Source organism: Macrotis lagotis, chromosome 5 (assembly GCF_037893015.1).
Source record: "Macrotis lagotis isolate mMagLag1 chromosome 5, bilby.v1.9.chrom.fasta, whole genome shotgun sequence".
NCBI lineage: Eukaryota > Metazoa > Chordata > Mammalia > Peramelemorphia > Peramelidae > Macrotis > Macrotis lagotis.
In genome coordinates this window covers 9,292,855-9,317,121 of record NC_133662.1, presented here as the reverse complement: position 1 = coordinate 9,317,121, position 24,267 = coordinate 9,292,855, and the positions used below count along the sequence as shown (strand labels likewise).

Here is a 24,267-nt window from a genome sequence, read left to right as displayed (position 1 = left end):
ACAGAGAATGGCAAACTCCAAGCTGGAGATCACCAAAGCTCTGCAACTAAACCCTCTACAAAACACCACTCTAAGAATGAAGCACAAGATCCAATTATTCGAAATGGACGGTCTATCTCCTCCTCTGACATTAAGGACACTACCTTAAAGCCTAGAAGAACAACTTGTAGAAAGAAGAGTCCTACAACAGCACATGCAAGGTTCTCAACTTTTTCAGAGACAACAGAAACCTCAAAGATGTCAGTAACTTCAAGGATATCAAAAACTACCTACCCCAAAACCTCATCTACAAAGAGAACCTTACCCAAGATTACATATACCTCTTACATGGAATCCTCCTTCACATCTGCCTCACCCAAAATAATAGCTACTTCTCACAGAGGAATGAGAACTTCCTTCAGGACTACAACTATCTCATACCATGAGGGCTTGGGAGCCTCAGAGAAGACCACAACTCACTTGGACAAGACTACAGTTAAGGATACTGGAGCCTCAGAAAGGACAACATCTCTCTCCCAGATCAGCAACACCTCATATGAGGGCACAGGAACCTCAGACAAGACCACAACTGCCTCACCCAACACCATAACTAGGTACCATGAGGGAATGGAAGTTTCAGAAAGAACAACACTTCACTTAGAAAAGACTATAGGTAACACCCCTAAGGATTCTGCAGCCTCAGAAAGGACAACATCTCTCTCACAGATCACTAACAGTTCACATGAAGCCATAGGAGCCTCAGACAGGACTTCATCTGTCTCATCCAACACCATAACTAGCTACCATGAAGGAATGGAAATTTCAGCCAAGACAACACCTCACTTGGACAAGACTATAGGTAATACCCCTGAGTATACTAAAGCCTTAGAAAAGACAACATTTCTCTCACAGATCACCAGCACCTCATATGAGAACACAGGAACTTCAAAGAAGACCACATCTGTCTTACTTAATACAACAAATACTTCCTACAAAGACTTGGGAGTCCCAGACAGGACCACAATTATCTCACCCAACACTATAACCAGCTACCATGAGAGAATGGAAGGTTCAGACAAGATAACACCTCACTTGGACAAGACTATAGGTAATAATCCTAAGGATCCTGGAGCCTCAGAAAGGACATCTCTCTCACAGATCACTAGTCCCTCACAAGAGAGTACAGGAGGTTTAGACAGGACCAAATATTTCTCACCCAAGATAACAGATATTTCTCACAAGAATATGGAATCCTCCTTTAGGACCACATCTGTCTCACCTAAGACCATAATTACCTATCATGAGGGAAAGGGGACCTCAGACAGAACCACATCTGTCTCACTCAAGATAACAGATACTTCCCAAATGGAAACAGGAATCTCCTTCAGGACCCATAAGGGAATGGGAACCTCCATTATAGGAGATTTGAACAAAGCTACTAGAGTATCGAATAGGACCCCTTTCTTGACCACAATCTGGACTATAGCTGTTTCAGACAAGATAACTGAATCCTTAGGAACCTCATACAAGACTCCATTTGCTTCTGACAAAATCATAGGAACCATGGAACCAACCACAACCATGGAAAGTTTAGACAAAACCATAACTTTAGGGGGAACTTCAGAGAAGATGACCAAATCCTTAGAAAAGACCACAGACATCTGCAAGACTGCAACTACTTCACATCAACCTCTGGGAGCTTCAGACAAAAGTACTCAAATTTCACATAAAACCAGAAAAGCTTCAGAAGTCACAGGACCTTTGGACAAGATTACCCATAAATCTACATCTACTCCCTTTTATATTTCAATTGTCCCTAATCCACCATTCTGGGTTCCTAGTGAGAAAACCTTTGCATCTTTTACAACTCTCAACCATAACCAGGAGTTGAATTCTACAAAATCAATCAATAACAAATGGCCAAACCAGAAAACAGATAATTCAAGAGAAGGGTCTCAGAATGGATCAATCCAGGAGGTGCTGGAGGGGAACTCATTTCCTGCCTGGGCCATTGTCATAGTGGTCCTGGTGGCTGTGATCCTCCTCCTGCTACTCATTGGCTTACTCTTCATGGTAAGAAACAGAGAGAAAAAGAAGGGAATGTTATATTATAGTAACAATAGTAGGCTTGGAATTAGAGGCAGGCCTGGGAGGAAAAAAGGGGAGCTTAGAGAAAGGAATATGGAAAGGGAAATGGAAGCAAATCTCAAAGATGAAAAATGGAGACAAGAGAGAAGAATTAGAATTGGGATAATGAAGAGATAATGAGGAAATGAAAAGACTGAAGGACTGAGCCCTGGGGTATGAATTTGGGATACTAAAGTAAAATGGAATGAGTGACTGAATAAGAGAGAAAGATGAGCTCAGAAATCAGGGGATAGAGGTGAGATACATAGTGTAGAGTGCTGCAGTTAAGGATCAAGGAACAGATAAAGAAAGGTATAGTTGGGCTGGGACTGGGGTGGAGTCATTGCCTGTGAAGAATCAGAAGACAAGAGAGCTGAGGGACTGAACAAGAAAAGATGATTTCTTAGTAAACAGGTGTGTTTAGTGGAGGTGGGAGAATGATGATGAAAGAAAACAGCATTCAATCTCTTTTATCACTTTCTCCAACCACCTTCTAGGCTGTCTACATAATCCGAACACGTCATCATCATATGGCTACAGAATATGAGAAAAATGATGCAGAGGATGAGGTTGGCTCCAATTCTTATCCTGTCTTCCTGATGGAGCAGCAAGCACTAGGTCGGAGTCAGATCCCATTACCTTAGTGATCCCCCTACAGGATCCTAACTTCAATTCCTCAACAACTTAGTCCTTCTCCTAGTTTAGTAAGAATTCCTTTTCTGTTTCCTAAACTCTATGAAGGGTTAAGATTCCTATAATTAGCAACTTCAATCCTTAACCAGAGGTACTGAAGGGAGGAGTCTGAAATTTGCTGGAGCAGAGTAAAGGAAAAAAATCTGGAGTCTTCAAAGAGAGTTGGAGAGCTTAGGGAAGAAGGAACTGAATTGGACATTTGAATTTCAAGAATGATATCTTTTAATCTCTCTGGCACAAGAAAAAGGAAATCCTCCTATATAGAGGTTCTTCTACTTATAGAATCCCTAAAGGATGATCCTTTCATTATATATCCTTACATTATTTTCCTACTGCCATGTTTGAACACTCACTACTGATCACATCCTCCACCTGGCCCACTTGGGCCATCTCCCCTGTTAAATTATTCTGATCCTCACCACAGCTTCTACCAATTCCCTCTCCTTACCCCAGTTATGACTCCCCCCCTCCCTCTCAGACTTCTAGATCTCCTCTCTCTGTTTTATTTTAGATTCTTCTTCTTTATACTTAGGGAAGCCTCTAGTTCTACAGACTGAACAGGGGTTCAGGGCTGGAGAAGGTAGGAGGGAAGAGTGTCTAAGGAAATGAAGGATCATGAGTTTCCTTTTACTTATCTTTTACAATAAAAGGTCAACTATTTTAAATGAAGAAAGTGGGGGACCTACTACTGATATCCTTATCAACATCTTGGTCTTGACACTAAAGATAGTTTCACATGTCTGAAGCCTGAAGAACAAAACTGTTTCTTTTTAATAGGGAATGACAGAAAGGATTTCTATTGTTTGGTGTGTCCAATATTGCTTAGTACCTGGTGTCATTAAGATCTTACCTCCTTTCAGGGATAGCCTTGACATGAGAAGTTCTAGCAAAGATAGACAGAGTGCCTGTTGTGTGCAAGACCCAGGGCTGGGACACAGAGAAGTGTATGGTGGTGGCTGGGAAGAGGGGGAGGGTAAGCAACACAAAAAAACAGAATACATGACCCCTGCCCTTGGACAGATTACAACCTGGTTGAGAAACTTGAAAATTAAATAAAGATATGAGATAGCAGGAATCAGAAACATGAAAAATGCCAAATAAGAGGTGGAGATATTAAGTTTTATAGGCGTGGATGTGAATGCAAATATATGTTCAGCTTTGCCCTGAGCCAACTTGGGCTTTAACTTCAAAACCAATTAATCAGTTAACAAGCACTTACTTTGTGCCAGGTACTAGGGATATGAAGACAAAAAAAATATTCTTTACCCTCAAAGAGTTTACCTAATTTTAGAGGTGGAAAAACATGTACAGTGGAGTCACTTAGTAGTCTTGACTTTTTACCCTCAATTCAAAATAAATTGGGAGGAGGGAAATTGAGCCCAAGCCTAAAAGGAGACACTACAGAAGCTACATCATTAGATCCACTCACCATCCAAATGCTCTGGTCAGCATACCTTCAACTTTCTACTTCTTTACCTTAGCCCTGACCATGACACCAACTATCCCCCTACCCCTGAATACTAAATATCACTCAATCCGTTAACTCAAATATTTTCCCTTAACCCAAAATCATGCTGTATTTTATCCTAAAATCTAATCTTTATCCTATAGTGAAAAATCCCCTTCCCTTTCAGTGAGTCTACAACACATTGGTATTAGTTACTTTAAAACCACACTAAAGCTTTTAGAATACGCTGTACTTTTGAATTTGATCCTCACAAATATTGCATGAGACAATTTTACAAATGTAGAAACTGAGGTTCAATACTTCAAAGATTCATGATTGTATCCATGTGCTTCCTTCTTCCCTCCCTCCCTCCTTTCACCTAGGCAAATTAGAACTCCTCCACACTTCAGGACTCCAGACTGCACAATGGCTAGGGATCTGGACATGGAGTCAGAAAGACCTGAGTTCACATTCAGACTCAGAGACTTCCAAGTTATATTAGGTGACTTACAAGTCACCTAATCTGCCCCAAAAGTTGAGATAATAATATAATCTGCCTCCCAGTGTTGTTGTAAGAATAAAGTTAAATTATATTTATAAAGTGTCATATAAATGCTAGCTATTATTTAGTAGATGATTAGTGAGTAATTCCTATGGACAAAAAAAAAATGATTACCCAGTATTCTGTTTTATCAGCCTCTCTGTATTTAGCTAGGCTGGTCTTTGGACAAGACATCATTGGGAGCAAGGGAAGAAGAAAGGAAGGATGGAGGGAGGGAAGAAACAGGAAAATAGAAAAGAAGAAAAGGAGGGAGGGAGAAGGGAAGAGAAGGAAGAAGAAAGGGAAGGAAGGTGAAAGGAAGGAAGGAAGGAAGGAAAGGAGGGAGGGAAGAAAAAGGAAAGAAGATAGGAAGGAAAAAGACAGTTAAAACTATTATTTTTTTTCCCTTTTTGGGGGAGGGGTTTGCAAGGCAGTGGGGTTAAGTGGCTTGCCCAAGGCCACACAGCTAGGTGATTATTAAGTATCTGAGGCTGGATTTGAACTCAGGTCCTCCTGACTCCGGGGCCAGTGCTCTACCCACTACGCCACCTAGCTGCCCCAAAACTATTACTTTTAAACACTTTAGATTGTTGAGATTTTGGATGATATATTAGCATCATCAACATCATCTCTTATAATAGAAATAGTTGTACTAGATGGGAGTACAAATTGTTCCTATGGTGAAAGATGAGCTTAAAGAGATCACTTCCAATGGTTAAAAAACATCTGGTCAGGCAACAAGGTGGCACAGTGTATAGAGCCCTGGAGTCAGGTTGGGGTTAAATCTTACCTCAGACACTTAATAATTAACCAGCTGTATGACCTTGGGCAAGTCACTTAACCCCATTGCCTTGCAAAAATTAAAACAAAAAACCATCTGATCCTATACTGTCATTTTACAGAGGAGAAACCTGAGATCCAGAAGATTAAGCTAACAACTCTAGTAAATAGAAAAAAGCAGAGCATGATTTGAATCCATAACTTCTGACTTCAAAAACCAGTGCTCTTGGGGAACCTAGATGGCACAGTGGATAGAGCACCAGCTCTGGAATCAGGAGTACCTAAGTTCAAATGCAACCTCAGACACTTAATAATCACCTAGCCGTGTGGCCTTGGGCAAGCCACTTAACCCCATTTGTCTTGCAAAAAAAAATTTCTAAAGATTATAAAAATAGTTATAGAGAAAATTAAAAACAAAACAAAACAGTGTTCTTCACAACATTACAAGTTGGACCCAGATTATGAAAGACCTTCAATTGTCAATTTGAGACATTCATCTTTTATATCACAGGAAATAGAGAATCATGAAACGTTGTCAAGTAAGAGAGTACAATGTTCAGAGCTGTCTAGAGGAAAATTCATCACTTTATGTGGATGGCATTTATATATATTGTCAATTCACAGTTCAAGGAGTTCAGGAAAATCATTCTCAGGAAAAGAATTTGTACAGAAGGAAAGAGCCCATGTCTGGAATACACCAGACACAAGATTCTCCTTGGACCTGGGAGTAACAGTGCTTCCAGTTTTTCCATAGATTCTTTTTTTTTTTTTTTAGGTTTTTTTCCAAGGCAATGGGGTTAAGTGGCTTGCCCAAGGCCACAGGGCTAGGTGATTATTAAGTGTCTGAGAGCGGATTTGAACCCAGGTACTCCTGACTCCAAGGCCAGTGCTCTATTCACTTCCCTACCTAGCCACCCCTCCATAGATTCTTGAGATTCAATTCAATAATTCAATTAACTTCAACAAATTTTTATAAAAACACCAACTGTGTGCTTTGCACTGTTTGAGACACTGGGGATAGAAAAAAAGTGAAAGGATCTTTTCCCTTAAAGACTGATATTCTACTAGATGGGATCTTAGCAAATAACAACCCTTATCATAGCAATCCTCTATAACAGTCCCTTAGAAGGTTACTGAGCTTCTATTCAAAAGTTTCTCATGATAGGGAGTGGAGGGGTGGGGGAAAGATAAGAATTTGTTAAGCACTTACTGTATGCTGGGCATTGTTCTAAGCACATTACTAACCCTGATGTCTAGGAGTCACCTTCCCCTCACTATACCTCCCTTCTTCTGGCCTTCACCCATGAATGGGATGGTGGGGAAGGAATTCACCCCAAGGAAAGGAACCTATGATCTTAATTGAATATCTAGTGTTCCACCAAAATCTCACATTCTATACCCAAATCTCAAATTCTATACCAAATAAAGTTGAAATGGATACAGGATTTAGACATAAAGGGTGATACCACATAGGAATACTCTATCTGTGAGATCTATGGGGAGGGGAGAAGTTTATGACCAAACATAAAATAGAGAACATTATAAATTGCAAAATGTATGATTTTTTATTATACTAAATTAAAAAGGTTTTGCACAAATAAAACCAAAGCAACCAAGATTGGGAGGAATACAGAAAGCTGTGAAACAATTTTTACAGACAGTGTTTCTGATAAAGGGCTCATTTCTAAAATATATAGAGAACTGAATTAAATTATAAGATTGGGGGGCTAGGTGGCACAGTGGATAGAGCACTGGCCCTGGAGTCAGGAGTACCTAAGTTCAAATCCAGCCTCAGACACTACCTAGCTGTGTGACCTTGGGCAAGCCACTTAACCCCATTGCCTTGCAAAAAAACTAAAAAAAAATTTATAAGATTACAAGTCATTCAGATAAAGAAATTAAAACTATTTATAGTCATATGAAAAATGCTCCAAATCATTATTGATTAGAGAAATATAAATTAAAACAACTATAAGTACCACCTCATACCTATCAGATTGGCTAAGAAGACAAAAAGGAAAAATGATCAATGTTGTAGAGGATTTGAGGAAATTAGGACATTAATATACTGTTTGTGAAGTTGTGAACTGATCTAACCATTCTGGAGAGCAATCTAGAACTATGTCCAGAGGGCAATAAAATTGTTGATATAAAAATTGAATTTTTATCCAGCAATACCAATACCAGGTCAATATCCCAAAGAATCATAAAAAACTGGAAGTCTCACATGGTTTTTTTTGTCTCTCATGTTCAAGAATATTCATAGCAGCTCTTTTTGCAGTGGCAAAGAATTAGAAATTGAGGGAATGCCCATCAATTGGGGAATGACTGAGTAAGTTGTGGCTTCTGAATTTCATGGATTGCCATTTTTCTGTAAAAAAATGAGTGGAGGGTGGCTAGGTGGTGCAGTGGCTAAAGCACCGGCCCTGGAGTCAGGAGTACCTGGGTTCAAATCCAGCCTCAGACACTTAATTACCTAGCTGTGTGGCCTTGGGCAAACCACTTAACCCCATTTGCCTTGCAAAAACCTAAAAAAAAAAGAAATCATGAGTGGGGTGGCTAGGTGGCATAGTGGATAGAGCATCTGCCCTGGAGTCAGGAGTACCTGAGTTCAAATTGGCCTCAGACACCTAGCTGTGTGGCCTTGGGCAAGCCACTTAACCCCATTGCCTTGAAAAAAACCCAAAAAAACACCAACCTAAAAAAAAAATCATGAGTGGCCAGACTTCAGAGAAAATGGAAAGACTTGTATGAACTGATGCTGAGTGAAGTGAGCAGAACCAAGAGAATATTGTACACATTAACAACAACAATGTAAGATAATCAACTAAGATGGATGTAGCTCCTCTCAGCAGTTCAGAGACCATAGGCAATCCTGAGAGACCTGCTATGGACATCCAGAGAAATAAACTATAGTTAGAATGCAGAGCAAAGTATAGCATGGTCATTTTTTAAAACTTCTGTTATGTTTTTCCTTTCTTTTTTCATAGTTTTTTTCTTTCCCCTTAGTTCTAATTCCTCTTTCACAATATAACTAATATGGAAATATGTTAAACAAGATTGTACATGAATGACTTTTACCAGATTGTCTGGCAGCATGGGGAAGGGGGGAGGGATGGGAGAGTGGCAGAAAAATGTGGAACCCATAAATCTGCAAATGAATGAATGTTGAAAACTATATTTGTCCAAGATGATCAGGGGTGAAACAAGGATGCCCATTATCACCACAACTATTCAATATTGTATTAGAAATGTTATCTTCAGCAATAAGAGAACAAAATGAAATTGAAGGAATTAGAATTGGGAAGGAAGAGACAAAACTCTCATTCTTTGCAGATGACATGATGGTATGCCCAGAAAATCCCCCCCAAAATCACCTAAAAACTACTAGAAATAATTAGCAAATTTAGCAAAATCACAGGATATAAAATAAACCCTCACAAACCACATTTCTTTATATAACTAGGAAGATGCAGTAGAAAGAGCTAGAAAGAGAAATCCCATTCAAAGTAACTTCAGACAGTTTAAAATACCTAGGAGTCTACCTGCCAAGGCAGACTCAGAAACTTTCTGAAAACAATTACAAAACACTTCTCACACAAATAAAATAAGATTTAAATAACTGGGCAAATATCAACTTCTCATGGATAGGTCAAGCTAATATAATAAAAGTGACAATTCTACCTAAATTAAACTACTTGTTTAGTGTCCTACCAATCAAAATTCCAAAAAAATTACTTTAATGAGTTGGAAAAAATTGTAAGTAAATTCAAGACTTTCTAGGGATTTAATGAAAAAAAGTGCAAAAGAAGATGGCTTAACCCTACCAAATCTAAATCATATTATAAAGTATCAGTCTTCAAAACTATCTGATACTGGGTAAGAAATAGAATAGTGGATCAGTGGAATAGACTAGGTGCAATAGCAGGAAATGATTATAGTAATCTGCTGTTTGATAAACCCAAAGAGTCCAGCTATTGGGATAAAAACTCTCTCTTCAATAAAAACTGCTGGGAAAATTGGAAGTTAGTATGGAAGAAGCTTAGATTAGACCAACACCTCACACACTATACCAAGATAAAATCAAAATGGATACAGGATTTAGACATAAAAAACAATATTACAAGCAAACTAGGAGATCAAGGAATAGTTTACCTGTCAGATCTATGAAAAGGGAAGCAGTTTTGTGACTAAGGAAGAGATGGAGAACATCATTCAAAACAAACTAGACAATTTTTATTACATTAAATCAAAAAGGGTTTGCACAGACAAAACTACTGTAACCAAGATCAAAAGAATGTAGTAAATTGGGAAACAATTTTTACAACTAGTATCTCTAATAAAGGACTCATCTCTAAAATATACAGAGAACTGAGTCAAATTAAAAAAAAACAAGAAGATTAGCTATTTAATTTCCCCTATTTCTGGCATTTCTAAATTATCAAATTATATGCTTTTAGAATTTTACCTAACTCTCTTGTCTTTCTGAAATTTACTTCCCCAACACTTTCCTCAAATTAAAATAGCATTTCTATGATTTCTCTTTCCTAATTGTTTTAACTCCAAATAAATTTCCTTTCTAACACTTGTTTATCCAAGTCTTCATGAAGTGATTCTCTCTCTCTAACTAGTCCTTTTTCTAAAATCCTCTTTCTGCTAACTTCAAGGTCGAGACAAGAGCTAGAACTGCAGGTGGACAAGCAACAGAGGGAGAAAGTGGGGTAGGGAGGGAAGCATTCTGACAGAATCACAGTGAAAAAGTGGGGAAGAGAAAAAGTCAACAGCATTTTATCATATTAATATTCATTTCTGTCTGTTCACCTAATATTCTCCAATCATGAAGATTCAAAGAACCTTCTAATCTAGTCCTTTCCTTGGGAACTATGGAGAACATTCATATACATGCTGTAAAAACTTATCTATTTGTTTTTTGATAATTTCTAAGCTTTTCTCTTTAGTCAGTTTCTTTAAAATATTTGCATCCTGCCCTGGCTTCTTTAGTTCTATAAATAGTTCCTTCTCGCTGGCTATACCTGCTTGGAAAATGAAAATAAAAAGCCATGTCGCTGATCGGCTTCTCTTTAAGCCTTCCCCTCACCTAAATCATCCCGTGATTATCAGGGCCTCACCAGCGAGTTTTCTTTTCCTGAAAGACTATCTCAGCCTCTGGATGGCTTCAAGTCCCAGTACCTGCCCCACTTGAGGGCACCAAATGTTGAATTAATTTGGATTAATTTGGCTCAGGAGAGAAATGAAACATGTGTACACTCGGGTGGGGATGCTAGAAGAACAATGAGCAGAGCCATTTATTCACAGTATCAGACAGTTGCTTATAGCAGAAAACCACAAAATTAGCATACAAGATAAAACAAAGGTCCTCAAACTTGCGCAGGATGTAACCTAGGTCAAGAAGTTCGGTTACAGGGATATCACACAAATGAGGTCATGGGTGATGCAGCTCTGCAACGCTCAGAATCACAACAGATTTGTCTTCTGAAATATCATCTCTTGTCCCTCTATGTCTTCTACTGGAGCAACATTTCCCCCTCTTTCTATAGCATTCCCCATGAAAGTAAAAACAATGGACTTCAGTTCTGTTTCCCTAATAAAGCCCTCTAGCTTCTTCACACCCATCTTGTCATCTCTCTTGCTGTAACTATAAAGACTCTGGGATTCTGCGTGTGACTCTATTTCCGTCTGATGAGTAGTCAATTTTCACAATTCAAGAGATAGTATAGATTGTGTTTGGATGGTCATGGAGACAAGGGTCTGTTTGGGAGTGATAGGGGAAAATGACACTGAGAAGAAAAACTATTGGGTCATAAAATTCAGAGACATTAGATAATATAGAGTTCAAATTTTACAAGTTAGAGAAATGAAAACTCAGGAAGGGTCTTCCCAAAGTTGCATGGGTGATAAATTTAAGAGACAACATTTTAACCTTCTTATTCCTAATCTTTTGTGATTTCCAGTTCACTGAATTGTTTCCCTTACATAGAACTAGGATTAAGAGGAAAAGAAAAAATCATAAAATTAATAATAGGTAGGGGGAAACTAGGTGGTGCAGTGGATAGAGCATCAGTCCTGGAGTCAGGAGGACCTGAGTTCAAGTTTGTTGTCTTAGTTGTGTGACCTTGGGCAAGTCACTTAACCCCACTGCCTTGCAAAAAAATAAATAAACTAACAAGTAGGAAAGAAAGATGGAGAAAAGAAAGTTGGTACCAGAAGAGAAAGAGAGAATGGGAATGTCAGTAAAAACAAAAGAAACCCACTGCAGTGCTATTCTTATTTTAACTCAATTACTAATTGATGAGAGCATGTTCCTCATGAGTTCAAAGCTACATACTCAGTGATTTGTTGGAACCATTAGTGAGAATTGATTGTTAAATTTTCATTGTGAGCATCAATACTTTATAAATCAGGAATTATTACCAATCAAGGCTTATTTTGTTGTTTTAATTGTCTAGACTTATAAAAGATTTATTTATGTAGATTAAATTTAAAAGTGTGTGCACATACATTCCTCCCTATCCCAATCCCAGAGCCCAGTTGTTAAAGTACCTTTTATTGCTCTATAAAAATTGCTTGAGCTTATCTCCAGAGTGGGGAATAATAATAATAGTAATAACAATAACTGGTAGTGCTTCAAAACTGGAAAGTGTAGAAGACTGATGCAAAGTTTGTAATCCATGCTCCACTATGGTCCAGGCCTGATATTAGCTTGTACTTGTGGTACATGCTCTAAGATTGCTTCCTTACAGTTCTCCATGAATCCTAAAGATTTATGCAATGATCAATAAGGACCCTGAGAAGGGAGGGAGTATCCAACTTGGGGATTAGATATGCCTGAAAGTCCTATATGCAATTATACAGGTACAGAGACTAGTTAGTACTGAGCTAGACTAAACAAATCCTGTACCCAGAAATGGGTGGGGAAAATAGCTCAGAGGTCTGTGACCAGATCAAAGGGTACAATTCTCACAAGCTTGCATTTTTGAATAGTTATTTAGTTATTTGCTTTGGAATTGTCTTGGATATTTATACTGCTGAGAATATCTAAGATATTCACAGTTGATCAATATTCAATATTATTGTTATTTTGTACAATATTCTGGTTCTGTTCACTTTTGATTATGACACTCTGGACAATAAACAGATTGCTCTCTTGCATTGCCTGCCTGCCTGTGTCTTTTCACTATTCAGCTTCTCACAGGCAGGCAGTGGGGCTCTGGTCACCCCCCCACCCCCACAGGAAAGTGCTTTATATCCATTATCTAAGTGTCAAAACACTCCATTATTCAGAGCATGCCATGCTCCACTATTTAACTTGCAAATGTTTCAGTGGTCAGAGACAATGCAAGACTGTGGATGGATATTCTCATTTCATCCTTCTTTTACAAGTGCAAATAAGAATAAATGTCTTGTTGATAGTCAAATTTTCCCATAAAAAGAATAAAAAATATTAAAAGAGGGAAATGCATAAGGCAATACAGAGACAAAAAGGATAGATATAAAGTCAAATACAAAAACTTAAAAGGATCAGGTCTCAGACACTGAATAATTACCTAGCTGTGTGGCCTTGGGCAAGCCACTTAACCTTACCATTTGCCTTGCAAAACCCTAAAAAAAAAAAACAAACTTAAAAGGATAGAGAAAGACAGATGGAAAGAGAAATAAAAGACTATGATAGTCGTGGAGATTTTATTCAGAAAGAAAAATCAGAATAATCATAGGGATATAGTTGGAAAAACTTTAGATATCATTTAGTCTAATTGCTTCCTTTTACAAGAAAGGAAACATCCTGGGGAAAAATCAATTTCCCATTATAAGTCTGTTATATGGTAATAAAACTGAGATTCAAAGCTTAATAGAAAGAACTGGGGGCTAGACTTTAGTATTGAGAGGAAGAGGTCTATGGCGTAGGTGAATGTGTAAGTTTTGAAATCAGTGTCTGGGAGAGTAACTCATCTCTTTGAAAAAAAACTACATTTTTTTCTCTTCTAGAGATGCCCCTGGAAAAATCCTTTCATCAGAAACATTTATTACGTCCACAGTCAAGACCTTGATCTGAAATCTAGGGAGGAACATACCCTAGATCATGGATTGAGACATGGAATACATCTTGGAAGGAAACTTGGGATGAGAATCAGAGAGAAACATTGGCTGGACCATGGAGATAGTCATGGACTTAGGCATTGTGAATATCACAATGAAGGGCAAAGACTAGTCCCTGAAGGTAATCTTGGAGAGAACCATGGGAGAAATCATGAGGATGGCCATAAAAGACCCCATAGGAAATATTATGAAAATCACCATAGAATGAATCACTATATAACAGACTAGGCCACAAAAGAGGTCATGAGGATCAAAATATGGACCATGGAATAGGTCATATAAATGGTCATAGCCTTGGTCATGGAAAAGCTCAAAGAAATAATGATTAACAGAATAGCAGTGAGGTTAAAGATTGGATATGAAGGAGTCCCACAACTCAGAGCTACAGAGATGACTCATTGAAAGGCATCCCCTAAGATTCTCCTCCCAACCAGAGTCAAGTCACCTTCATATAATATATTGACCACTATTAGGAGAACTGTCTTCAGGCCTTGGTTTTTCCATAGGGAAATTTCTTTTCTTTCTTCCTATATATCCCTGGATATTGAATAAGCAGATTGGAGGAGAAAGTCACTAGAATTTTTCCAAAATATTTGAAAAGTCAAATAGAATCAAGCTCCTTGCTTATAGCTCTATCTTTATAGCCTTGCATTTCTTCTTCATTTAAAACTATTTTCTTTTTCCAATTACATGCAAAAATAATTTTTAACATTCATTTAAAAATTTTTGAGTTCAGCTGGGTTCACTTTCCCTTAGCTCTAATTCTTATATACAAATTGAATAGTATGTAAACATATTAAACACAAATATACATGTACAATGTTCAATAGACTGTTTTCTGCTGAGGGCAGGGTGGGGGAGGGGGAGTGGAAGAAAATTGTGTAACATAATCATGTAAGTACATGAATGTTGAAAAAAATTCATAACATGTAATTGGAAAAATAAAATAAAATAAAATTTTGAGTTCAAAATTATTTCCTTCCCTACTTCCTGAGCTGGCAAGCAATTTGATATTAGTTATTTAGTTATTTGCTTTGGAATTGTCTTGGATATTTATACTGCCGAGAATATCTAAGACATTCACAGTTGATCAATATTCAATATTACTGTTATTTTGTACAATATTTTGGTTCTGCTCACTTCACTCCCTTGCATTTCTTCTGTTTGTGTCTTTGTGAATTCCTGTTTGTCTTTTTTTTTTATTTTCAAACATAGATTTTTATTAATATCTTTTGGGGTTTTTTTACATCACTTAACATTTTCTCCTGTATAACCATTTCTTGTAACAACTTTTTTTAATTTTTTTATTCTCATTTTGTACAAATGTTTTTCTTTGCATTAATAAAATATACTTGTTTACAAGTAAACAAAATACCCCTCCCCCCATGAATATAGATAGACTTGCTTGGGCAAAAAAGTAAAGGAGGGAGGAAAAAAAATTAAAATTAAAAAAATAATAGTAATAATTGTAGGTATGGCCAAGTGGTGCAATGGACGAGGCACCAGCCCTGGAGCCACGAGCACCCGAGTCCATATCCAGCCTTCTAAACTCAATAATCACCCAGCCATGTGACATGCAAGCCACCCGATCCCCACTGCCCTGCAAAAACCAAAAAGAAGAAAAAAAAAGACCCAAAATAAAATAAAATAGTAATAATAGTAGGAGTGGCTGGGTGGCAGACAGAGCATTGGCCCTTGACCCAGGAGCACCTGGTCCGAATCTGGCCCCAGACACCTAAAGATCACCCTGCTATGTGACCCCAGGCAGGCCACCCAGCCCCACTTGCCCTGCACCCTACCCCCAAATAATAACAAAAAATGTGTTTCAGTCTTTGTTCCAACACCATCAACTCTGTCGCGAGTGGATCACATTCTTTATGATAAGTCCATCACAAAAGTTACTTTCATATTTTTCCCACGTTGCCATTGCTGATCACAACTCCCTCCTTTCTTATTTCTCCACTACTATGTACTATATTTTCTCTCTCCTTTCACTCTGACTCTGCTGTAGGGTTGCTGAGTGGCACAGAAGACAGATCCCTGGTCCTGGGGACAAGAAGCCCTGAGCCCCCATACCACCCCTTAGGCCCAGAATCCACCTGGCCCTATGGTCCTGGGTAGGCCATCCAATCCCAGCCCCTTGCAAGAAGCAAAAAAAGAAAATGTGTTACATCTGACCACTGTCCCCCCATGGTCCATCCTCTCCTCCTTTATTCACATCCCCACCCCTTCCCCCTGCTCCCCCCCCTTCTTACTCCAGTTGTCTAAACCCCATTGAGTATATTTGCTGTTTCCTCTCCTAGCCATCTCTGATGAGAGCAAAGGTTCCCTCATTCCCCCTTGCCTCCCCCCTTCCATATCATTGCAATAGCTCATTGTAATAAAAAAAATCTTATTATGTGAAATAGCTTGGACTATTCCCCCTCACCTTTTTCTTTCTCCCATTCCATTTCCCTTTTTTTCTTATTGACTCCATTTTTACACCATATTTTATCTTTGAATTCAGCTTTCTCCTGTGCTTCAACTATAAAAGCTCCCTCTACATGCTCTATTAACTGAGATGGTTCATATGAATATTATCAGTATCATTTTTCTATACATGCAGTTCATCCTCATTAAGTCCCTCATATTTCCCCCCCCCTCCTCCAATCTCCATGCTTCACCTGAGTCCTGTATCTGAAGATCAAACCTTCTGTTCAGCTCTGGCCATTCCAAAAGGAACCTTTGAAATTCCCCTGGTTCATTGAAAGTCCATCTTTTTCCCTGGAAGAGGACATTCAGCCTTGCTGGGTAGTGCATTCTTGGCTGCATTCTAAGCTCTTTTGCCTTCCGGTATATTGTATTCCAAGCCCTATGAGCTTCCAATGTAGCTGCTGCTAAGTCCTGTGTGATCCTGACTGCAGCTCCATGATATTTGAACTGTGTCCTTCTGGCTGCTTGTAATATTTTTTCTTTGACTTGGGAGTTCTGGAACTTGGCTATAATATTCCTGGGGGTTGGTTTTTTGGGATCTCTTTCTCGGGGGGATTGGTGGATTCTCTCCGTTTCTATTTTGCCCTCTGCTTCTAGAATATCAGGGCAATTTTCCTGTAGTAATTCTTTGAAAATGATGTCAAGGCTCTTTTCCTGATCATGACTTTCAGGTATTCCAATAATTTTCAAATTATCTTTCCTAAATCTGTTTTCCATATCAGTTGTTTTTTCAATGAGATATTTCACATTTTCTTCTAATTTTTCATTTTTTTGGTTTTGAAGTATTGATTCCTGATTTCTGGTAAATTCATCAATCTCCCTGAATTCTATTCTTTGTCTGAAGGATTTATTCTCCTCAGAGAGTTTTCTTATCTCTTTTTCCATCTGGCCAATTTTGCTTTTTAAAGCATTCTTATCCTCAATAACTTTTTGAACTGTTTTATCCATTTGACCTAAGCTGTTTTTTAGCATGCTATTTTCTTCAGTATTTTTTTGGATTTCCTTGACTAAGCTGCTGACTTCATTTTCATGTTTTTCCTGCATCTCTGTCCTTTCTTTTCCCAGTTTTTCTTCTAACTCCCTCATTTGATTTTCAAAGTCTTTTTTGAGCTCTATCATAGCCTGAGCCCAATTTCTGTTTTTCTTGGAGTCTTTAGATGCAGGAGCTTGTGCTTCCTCATCTTCAGACTGAGTATTTTGATCCTTCTTGGGCTCATTTGCAAAATATTTCTCAATGGTCTTCCTCTTGTTTCTTTGTTCATTTTCCCAACCTAAGCCTGTTTTTTGGGGGTGCTTCCTGAGCTTTTGGGACACTCCCACAAGGGTCTCAGTGTGTGAGGCTCTGTCCTCCCTCCTGGTCTGTGAATAACCATATGCGCTCCCGTCTGCCAGGGGGCTGAGGTGGGGGGAGGGCCTTGCAGCTCTATGGGCGGGCGTAGACTGGGATCAGGATCTGAATGTGGTCAGTCCCAGAGTACTGTTCCAGGGGCAGAGCTCTGCAGTCTCTCTTCACTCCCCTCCCTCAGCTCAATGGGCTCATGCCCTGGGGGCTCCTGCTTACCACCTCCGCCTGCTTCTGTTTCCAGGTCTAGGCTGCTGAAAGACCAGAGTGCTGGCTATGTGCCCTGAGGGCTGAGCTCCACGTGCTTGCTCTGGCAGAGGTCCCCCACTGTTCCCCCACTTTGTGCTGGTGCTCCCCAGGGTGCAGCTCAGGAGACTCCCCCGCTGCTGTGAGCTGGGGCTCCCAGAGCCCTGGGGCTGCCTCCGGGAGGCTGAAGTTCTTTGGCTCTGGCGGGCCACCCTCTGGTGGGCCACCCCTCTGGCCCAGGGAGCAGAGCCTTTCTGCTCTTTTCCAGGTTACCTTGAGTAGGAGAACTGCCTCACTTGGGTCCCTTTGTGGGTTCTGTCTCTCGAAAGTTTAGTTAGAGTCCTTAGTTTATGAGTTTTTATCAGAGAGCTCCTAAGACTCGATCCCTTCATGTCGCCATCTTCTCCTGTTTGTCTCACTGCAAATTATAATATTCCTCCATCAAGAAGAAAACAGTTAAAACAAACTTTAAGTTGCTCTGCGGAAGATTTTCTTCTTTCTAGCAAATTATCTCCTTTTTTTGCCACTGACATTCATACCCAACCTTGGGACATATTAACTTTCTCCCTGACTTTCTATCTGAAGTTCTTGATATGAAGGCTCCAGTATATTTTGGGGATCTCCTACTTATCTGACTCATTTCTTCAATCCAAGTGAAACATGAGAACTTCAGTAGCTGGCTCTCACACAAGAATACCCACCAAGTTCCTTAACAAGCACTTAGGCTCGTAATTGCTTTAAAACATTGAATGCTTTTATTTACATAATAAAAGATTCTTTTATTTTTAGTCTCTCTGTCACAGCTCTTAAGACTATTAAAATAATCCTCTTCCTTTGAAGGGCCCCCCAGGGACCTGTACAGGTGTCTTCAATTATAGCATTGCTCTTCTCTCCAGCATGCCACTGAAAAGACAGTATTTTCTTCCTCATTACTCTTTAACTAACTTTCTTCCAACTGGTTCCTGTCCTCTACTCTTGCAGAAAGTGCTGGTCCTTATTGTTAATGTTATACTCTACTCTCAGAAGGTGCTTTGGATCCTGATCTTAGCTCTCTACTTGTGATTCCTCATTGTTCTGCTCTCCTTTAGCAGATGGTTCTAGATCACAAGGATGAGAGAGGGAGATTACACTGGAGTCTCAGTTCAGTGTTTCTGTTCTTTACATATCCAGGGCATCAAATGCTTCTTCAATGGTTCTCTTCAAGTGGGTGGGTATACCTCTTACAAACTTGCTAAATCAGATCTATTTTCCATTCTGGAAAAATTTGTAGCCATTTACTTTCTTCTTCTCTCAAAACATAGCTAAGGTTTCTCTTCATCAGAGTAATTACTCCCTTTAAGTCTTTTGTAATTTGGGAAGAGATCCTTTTTTATTCCTATTCTTTCCATATCTGACATTCCTCTAGAGCACTAGACCAGGTTATACAAATTACCTCAGATTACAGACTCCTTCAAAAATCTCAAGAGAAAAGGGAAGGAGTGGAGATGGAAGCTCCTCATAACTTGCTCCTGGTATAGGCATCCAAAAGACTCAAAGGGAAAGGAGCACCGTATAGTGTTAATTTTCCCTTCTCTTTCCTTATCAAGTGAGAGTCAATGTAAACCATTTATTTCTTCCCTTTCCAAGGGTGGGGGCGACATGCTCCTCCTCTATATCAGTATCTTCCACTGATTCTTGTTAGATTCAGAGCAATACTAACTCTTCAGGACAGCTGCAGCCACTACTGACTGTTTCAAAAAAGCACTGAATCATCACCCCTTTCTTGACCTATCTTATAGGAACTCTACCCACTTTTACAGATTTTCATTTTGATGATTCATGACTACTGAGTTATGATTCAGAGTGGATTTCCCTGCTCAAGGGAGTAACTTTTTATAATCTCAACTCACAATGTGATATTATCACAAATATTTTCAGTAATACAGTCACAGAACTAGGTGGTGATCAAAGAGGAGCCATTTTATTTTCCCATCTGTTAAGTGACTGAGAGACTGAATGAGCCTTAAGAGTCCTTTCAGCATTTAATCTATGTTAGGTTCCATTCTCACTCTACATCATTGTCTATTTAGTTGTTTTTATATTTAAAACAGGATATCTGGTTCTCAGGGCCACTCAGCCTAGGACTCTGACAATACTGCTGATCTCTCCCCAATTAGGAATTTTTTATTCTTGCCAGTGGATAGAGTACTAGCCCTGGAGTCAGGAGTACTTGAGTTTAAATCTGACCTCAGACACTTACTAGTTGTGTGACCTTGGGCAAGTCACTTAGCACTGCTTTGCAACCAGGGTCATTTCCAGTTGTCCTGATTCTCATATCTGTCCACTGAACCCAGATGACTCTGAAGAAGGAAATGACACTGGTGACTTTATCCAGCACCCCCTTACTCTAATCTAATTCATTTGCTTTTCCTGGCATTACCTCCCTGATGTCATGACCTTCTTCAAGAACAAAGGACAAATATCATCATCATCAGTTTCCTTGGGCTAGCTTTCCCTCTTTCCAATCTAAACCCATCCTCACTCTTTAATACTTATTCAAATCTCTTCCATCTCTCTAGCTCTCTCTCTCAAACTCTCTCACCTTGCAAATCAAGACATCACCTTCCAGATGTCATTGGTCCTCTGGCAATGAATAACAAATAACAATCATGAGTCATAGTAGTTGTCCTGAGGGTGTCAACCAGTCAGCTTCAGTTAGACAATTCTGCCATTTCTTCCTCCTCTATCTTTTCCTACTCCTCTCCCTCTCATTCTTCCTTTGTCCACATGAGGAGTCCTACCCTTACATATTAATCAATTATACTTTCCAAGGTATCTTGAGGTTTGGTTGCTGGATTTTTTCCTTCCCTATGTATTTTATTTCACCCCCCAAAACTGAGACAATCGATCCTTATGTCTCATGTAGTTTTTCTTTATTTCTTTTTTTAAATATTTATTTATTTATTCTTATTTTGTACAAATAATGTTTTTATACATTACTAAAATATTCTTGTTTAAGAGTAAACATAATACCCCCTTCCCCCAAGAAAATATAGACCCACATAAGCAATAAAGTAAAGGGGAGAGAAAAAAAATAATAATAATGATAATTGCAAATATGGACAGGTGGCACAGTGAATGGAGCACCAGCCCTGGAGCCAGGAGCACTCAAGCCCAAATCTGACCCCGGACATCCAACAATCACCCAGCTGTGTGACCCCATGCAAGCCACCCCAAGCCCATTGCCCTACAAAAACCAAAAAAAAAAAAGACCCAAAATAAAATAAAATAGTAATAATAATAATAGTAGGGGTGGCTGGGTGGCAGACAGATCACTGGCCCTTGAGCCAGGAGCACCCAGGTCCAAATCCAGCCTCAGACATCCAACAATTACCCAGCTGTGCGGACCCAGGCAGGCCACCCAGTCTCATTTGCTCTGCAATACTCCCCAGAAAATAATAATAATAATAAAAAATGTGCTTCAGTCTGTGTTCCAACACCACCAGCTCTGTCGAGGGTAGATCACATTCTTTTTTTTTTTTTTTTTGGTTTTTGCAAGGCAAATTGGGTTAAGTGATCACATTCTTTAGGATAAGTCCATCACAAAAGTTACTTCCATATTTTTCCATCGTTGCCATTGCTGATCACAACTCCCTCCATTCATACTTCTCTACTACCATGAACTATATTTTCTCTCTCCTTTCATTCTGTCTCTGCTGTAGGATAGCTGAGTGGCACAGCAGACATATCCCTGTCCCTGGGGCCAAGAGGCCCCAAGCCCACATACCACCCCTTACCCAGCATCCACCCACCCAGCCCTATGGCCCAGTACAGGCCATCCAATCCCAGCCCCTTGCAAGAAGTAAAAAAGAAAATGTGTTATATCTGACCACTCTCCCCCCATGGTCCATCCTCTCCTCCATCACTCACATCACCCCCTTCCCCCTGTTCCCCCCCTTCTTACTCCAGATACCTATACTCCATTGAGTATATATGCTGTTTCCTCTCCTAGCCACCTCTGATGAGAGCAAAGATTCCCTCATTCCCTATTGCCTTCCCCCTTCCATATCATTGCAATAGCTCATTGTAATAAAGAAAAATCTTATATGAAATATCTTAGCCTATTCCTCCTCTCCTTTTTCTTTCTCCCATTACATTTCCCTTTTTTCTATTGACTCCATTTTTATACCATATTTTATCTTCAAATTCAGCTTTCTCCTGTGCTTCAACTATAAAAGCTCCTTCTACCTGCTCTATTAACTGAGAAGGTTCATATGAGTATTATCAGTGTCGTTTTTCTATGCAGGGATACATGCAGTTCATCATCATTAAGTCCCTCATATTTTCCCCTTCTCCTCCAATCTCTATGTTTCACCTGAGCCCTGTATTTGAAGATCAAACCCTCTGTTCAGCTCTGGCCATTCCAACAGGAACATTTGAAATTCCCCTGGTTCATTGAAAGTACATCTTTTTCCCTGGAAGAGGACATTCAGCCTTGCTGGGTAGTTGATTCTTGGTTGCATTCTAAGTTCTTTTGCCTTCTGGTATATTATATTCCAAGCCCTATGAGCTTTTAATGTAGTTGCTGCTAAGTCCTGTGTGATCCTGACTGCAGCTCCATGATATTTGAATTGTGTCATTCTGGCTTCTTGTAATATTTTCTCTTTGACTTGGTAGTTCTGCAACTTGGCTATAATATTCCTAGGGGTTGGATTTTTGGGATCTCTTTCTCAGGGGGATCAGTGGATTCTCTCCATTTCTATTTTGCCCTCTGCTTCTAGGATATCAGGGCAATTTTCCTGTAGTAATTCTTTGAAAATGATGTCAAGGCTCTTTTCCTGATCATGACTTTCAGGTATTCCAATAATTTTTAAATTTTCTTTCCTAAATCTGTTTTCTATATCAGTTGTTTTCTCAATGAGATGTTTCACATTTTCTTCTAATTGTTCATTCTTTTGGTTTTGAAGTATTGAGTCTTGATTTCTTATAAAATCAGCAATCTCCCTGAGTTCTATTCTTTGTCTGAAGGATTTGTTTTCCTCAGAGAGCTTTCTTATCTCCTTTTCCATCTGGCCAATTCTGCTTTTTAAAGCATTCTTCTCCTCAATAACTTCCTGAACTGTTTTATCCATTTGACCTAAGCTGGTTTTTAGCATGCTATTTTCTTCAGCATTTTTTTGGATTTCCTTGACTAAGCTGCTGACTTCATTTTCATGTTTTTCCTGCATCTCTCTCATTTCTTTTCCCAATTTTTCCTCTGTCTCCCTCACTTGATTTTCAAAGTCTTTTTTGAGCTCTGTCATGGCCTGAGCCCAATTTCTGTTTTTCTTGGAGTCTTTAGATGCAGGAGCTTGTACTTCTTCATCTTCAGATAGAGTGTTTTGATCCTTCTGGGGATCATAAGCAAAGTATTTCTCAATGGCGTTCCTGTTTTTTCTCTGCTTACTCATTTCCCCAGACTGTGCCTGGTTTTGGGATGCTTCCTGAGCTTCTGAGTATTAGTGGGCCACCCCCCCCCACACACACACAAGGATCTCCATGTGTTAGGCTCTGTCTTCCCTCCTGGTCTGTAAATGACCATAAGTGCCCCCCTATGCCATGGGGCTGAGGTGGGGGGGGTGCCCTGCTGTTCTGTGGGGGGGGGGGCCTAGACTGCAATCAAGATCTGAATGTGGTCAGAGTCCCAGAGTCCTGTTCCAGGGACAGAGGACAGAGCTTGGCAGTCTCTCTTCACTCCCCTCCCTAGGCTCAGAGTGCTCATGCCCTGGGCGTTCCTGCTTACCCTCTCTGCCTGCTTCTGGTTCCTGGATATGGGCTGCTGTGGCCATATTGCTCACTGTGTGCCCTGAGGGCTAGACTTCACATGCTCACTCTGGCAGAGCTCCCCCCTCACTGTTCCCCCAAGTTGTGCTTTATGCTCCCCAGAGTGTAAGTCAGGAAACTGCTCCCACTGCTGTGAGCCTTAGCTCCCAGCGCCCTGGGGCTGCCTCTGGGAGGCTGAAGTTCCTTAGCTCTGGCAGGCCACCCCCCATGGGCCACCCATCTGACCCGGTGGGGCGGAGCCTTTCCATTCTTTTCCAGGTTACCTTGGGTTGGAGAACTGCCTCACTGAATCCCTCTATGGGTTCTGTCTCTCGAAAATGTAGTTAGAGTCCTTAGCTTATAAGTTTTGCTCCAGAGCAACTAAGAGATAGTCCTCTCCTGTTGCCATCTTGGCTCCGCTCCCCCCTATGATTTCTTAAAATATAAACCCTGATAAACCAGACTTTGATAAAACCCATCACCATTCAAGTGGAGGTACTTGAAAGGCCTTCAAACCCAAATCACTCCAGCTTTCACTGACCAGCCAATGATAGATTCCAACCCAAGCCTCACTTGCTTATTGTTTGTACCATAATTCCCCCTGTATAAGATGCACCTTAATTTTGGGGCCCAAGATTTGAAAGAAAAATGTATTGCATAAAGTTATTGAACTCAAGTTTTATTCATCATAAAATTCATATAATTCCTCATCACTGTCAAAATTCCCATCCATTAGCTCATCCT

The 24,267-nt window shown here is 39.7% G+C and overlaps 1 protein-coding gene across 1 annotated transcript; it reads left to right on the top strand.

Annotated features, from left to right (window-relative positions):
• The first annotated feature begins 384 nt into the window (after positions 1–384).
• MUCL3 (mucin like 3) lies at positions 385–2,750 on the top strand. Its single transcript, XM_074189332.1, has 3 exons — positions 385–757; positions 1,190–2,052; positions 2,604–2,750. Exons 1-3 carry the CDS (start codon positions 385–387, stop codon positions 2,748–2,750), a joined length of 1,383 nt encoding a protein of 460 aa, XP_074045433.1.
• Positions 2,751–24,267: the final 21,517 nt, after the last annotated feature.

Bases quoted from the DNA above. Each gene is read 5' to 3' on its own strand.
- MUCL3 (XM_074189332.1), top strand. From the start codon at position 385: ATGAGAACTTCCTTCAGGACTACAACTATCTCATACCATGAGGGCTTG. The intron at 758-1,189 runs TCTCATCCAACA...GGACCAAATATT, and splicing joins CTCAGACAGGACTTCATCTG to TCTCACCCAAGATAACAGAT. The intron at 2,053-2,603 runs GTAAGAAACAGA...ACCACCTTCTAG, and splicing joins TCATTGGCTTACTCTTCATG to GCTGTCTACATAATCCGAAC.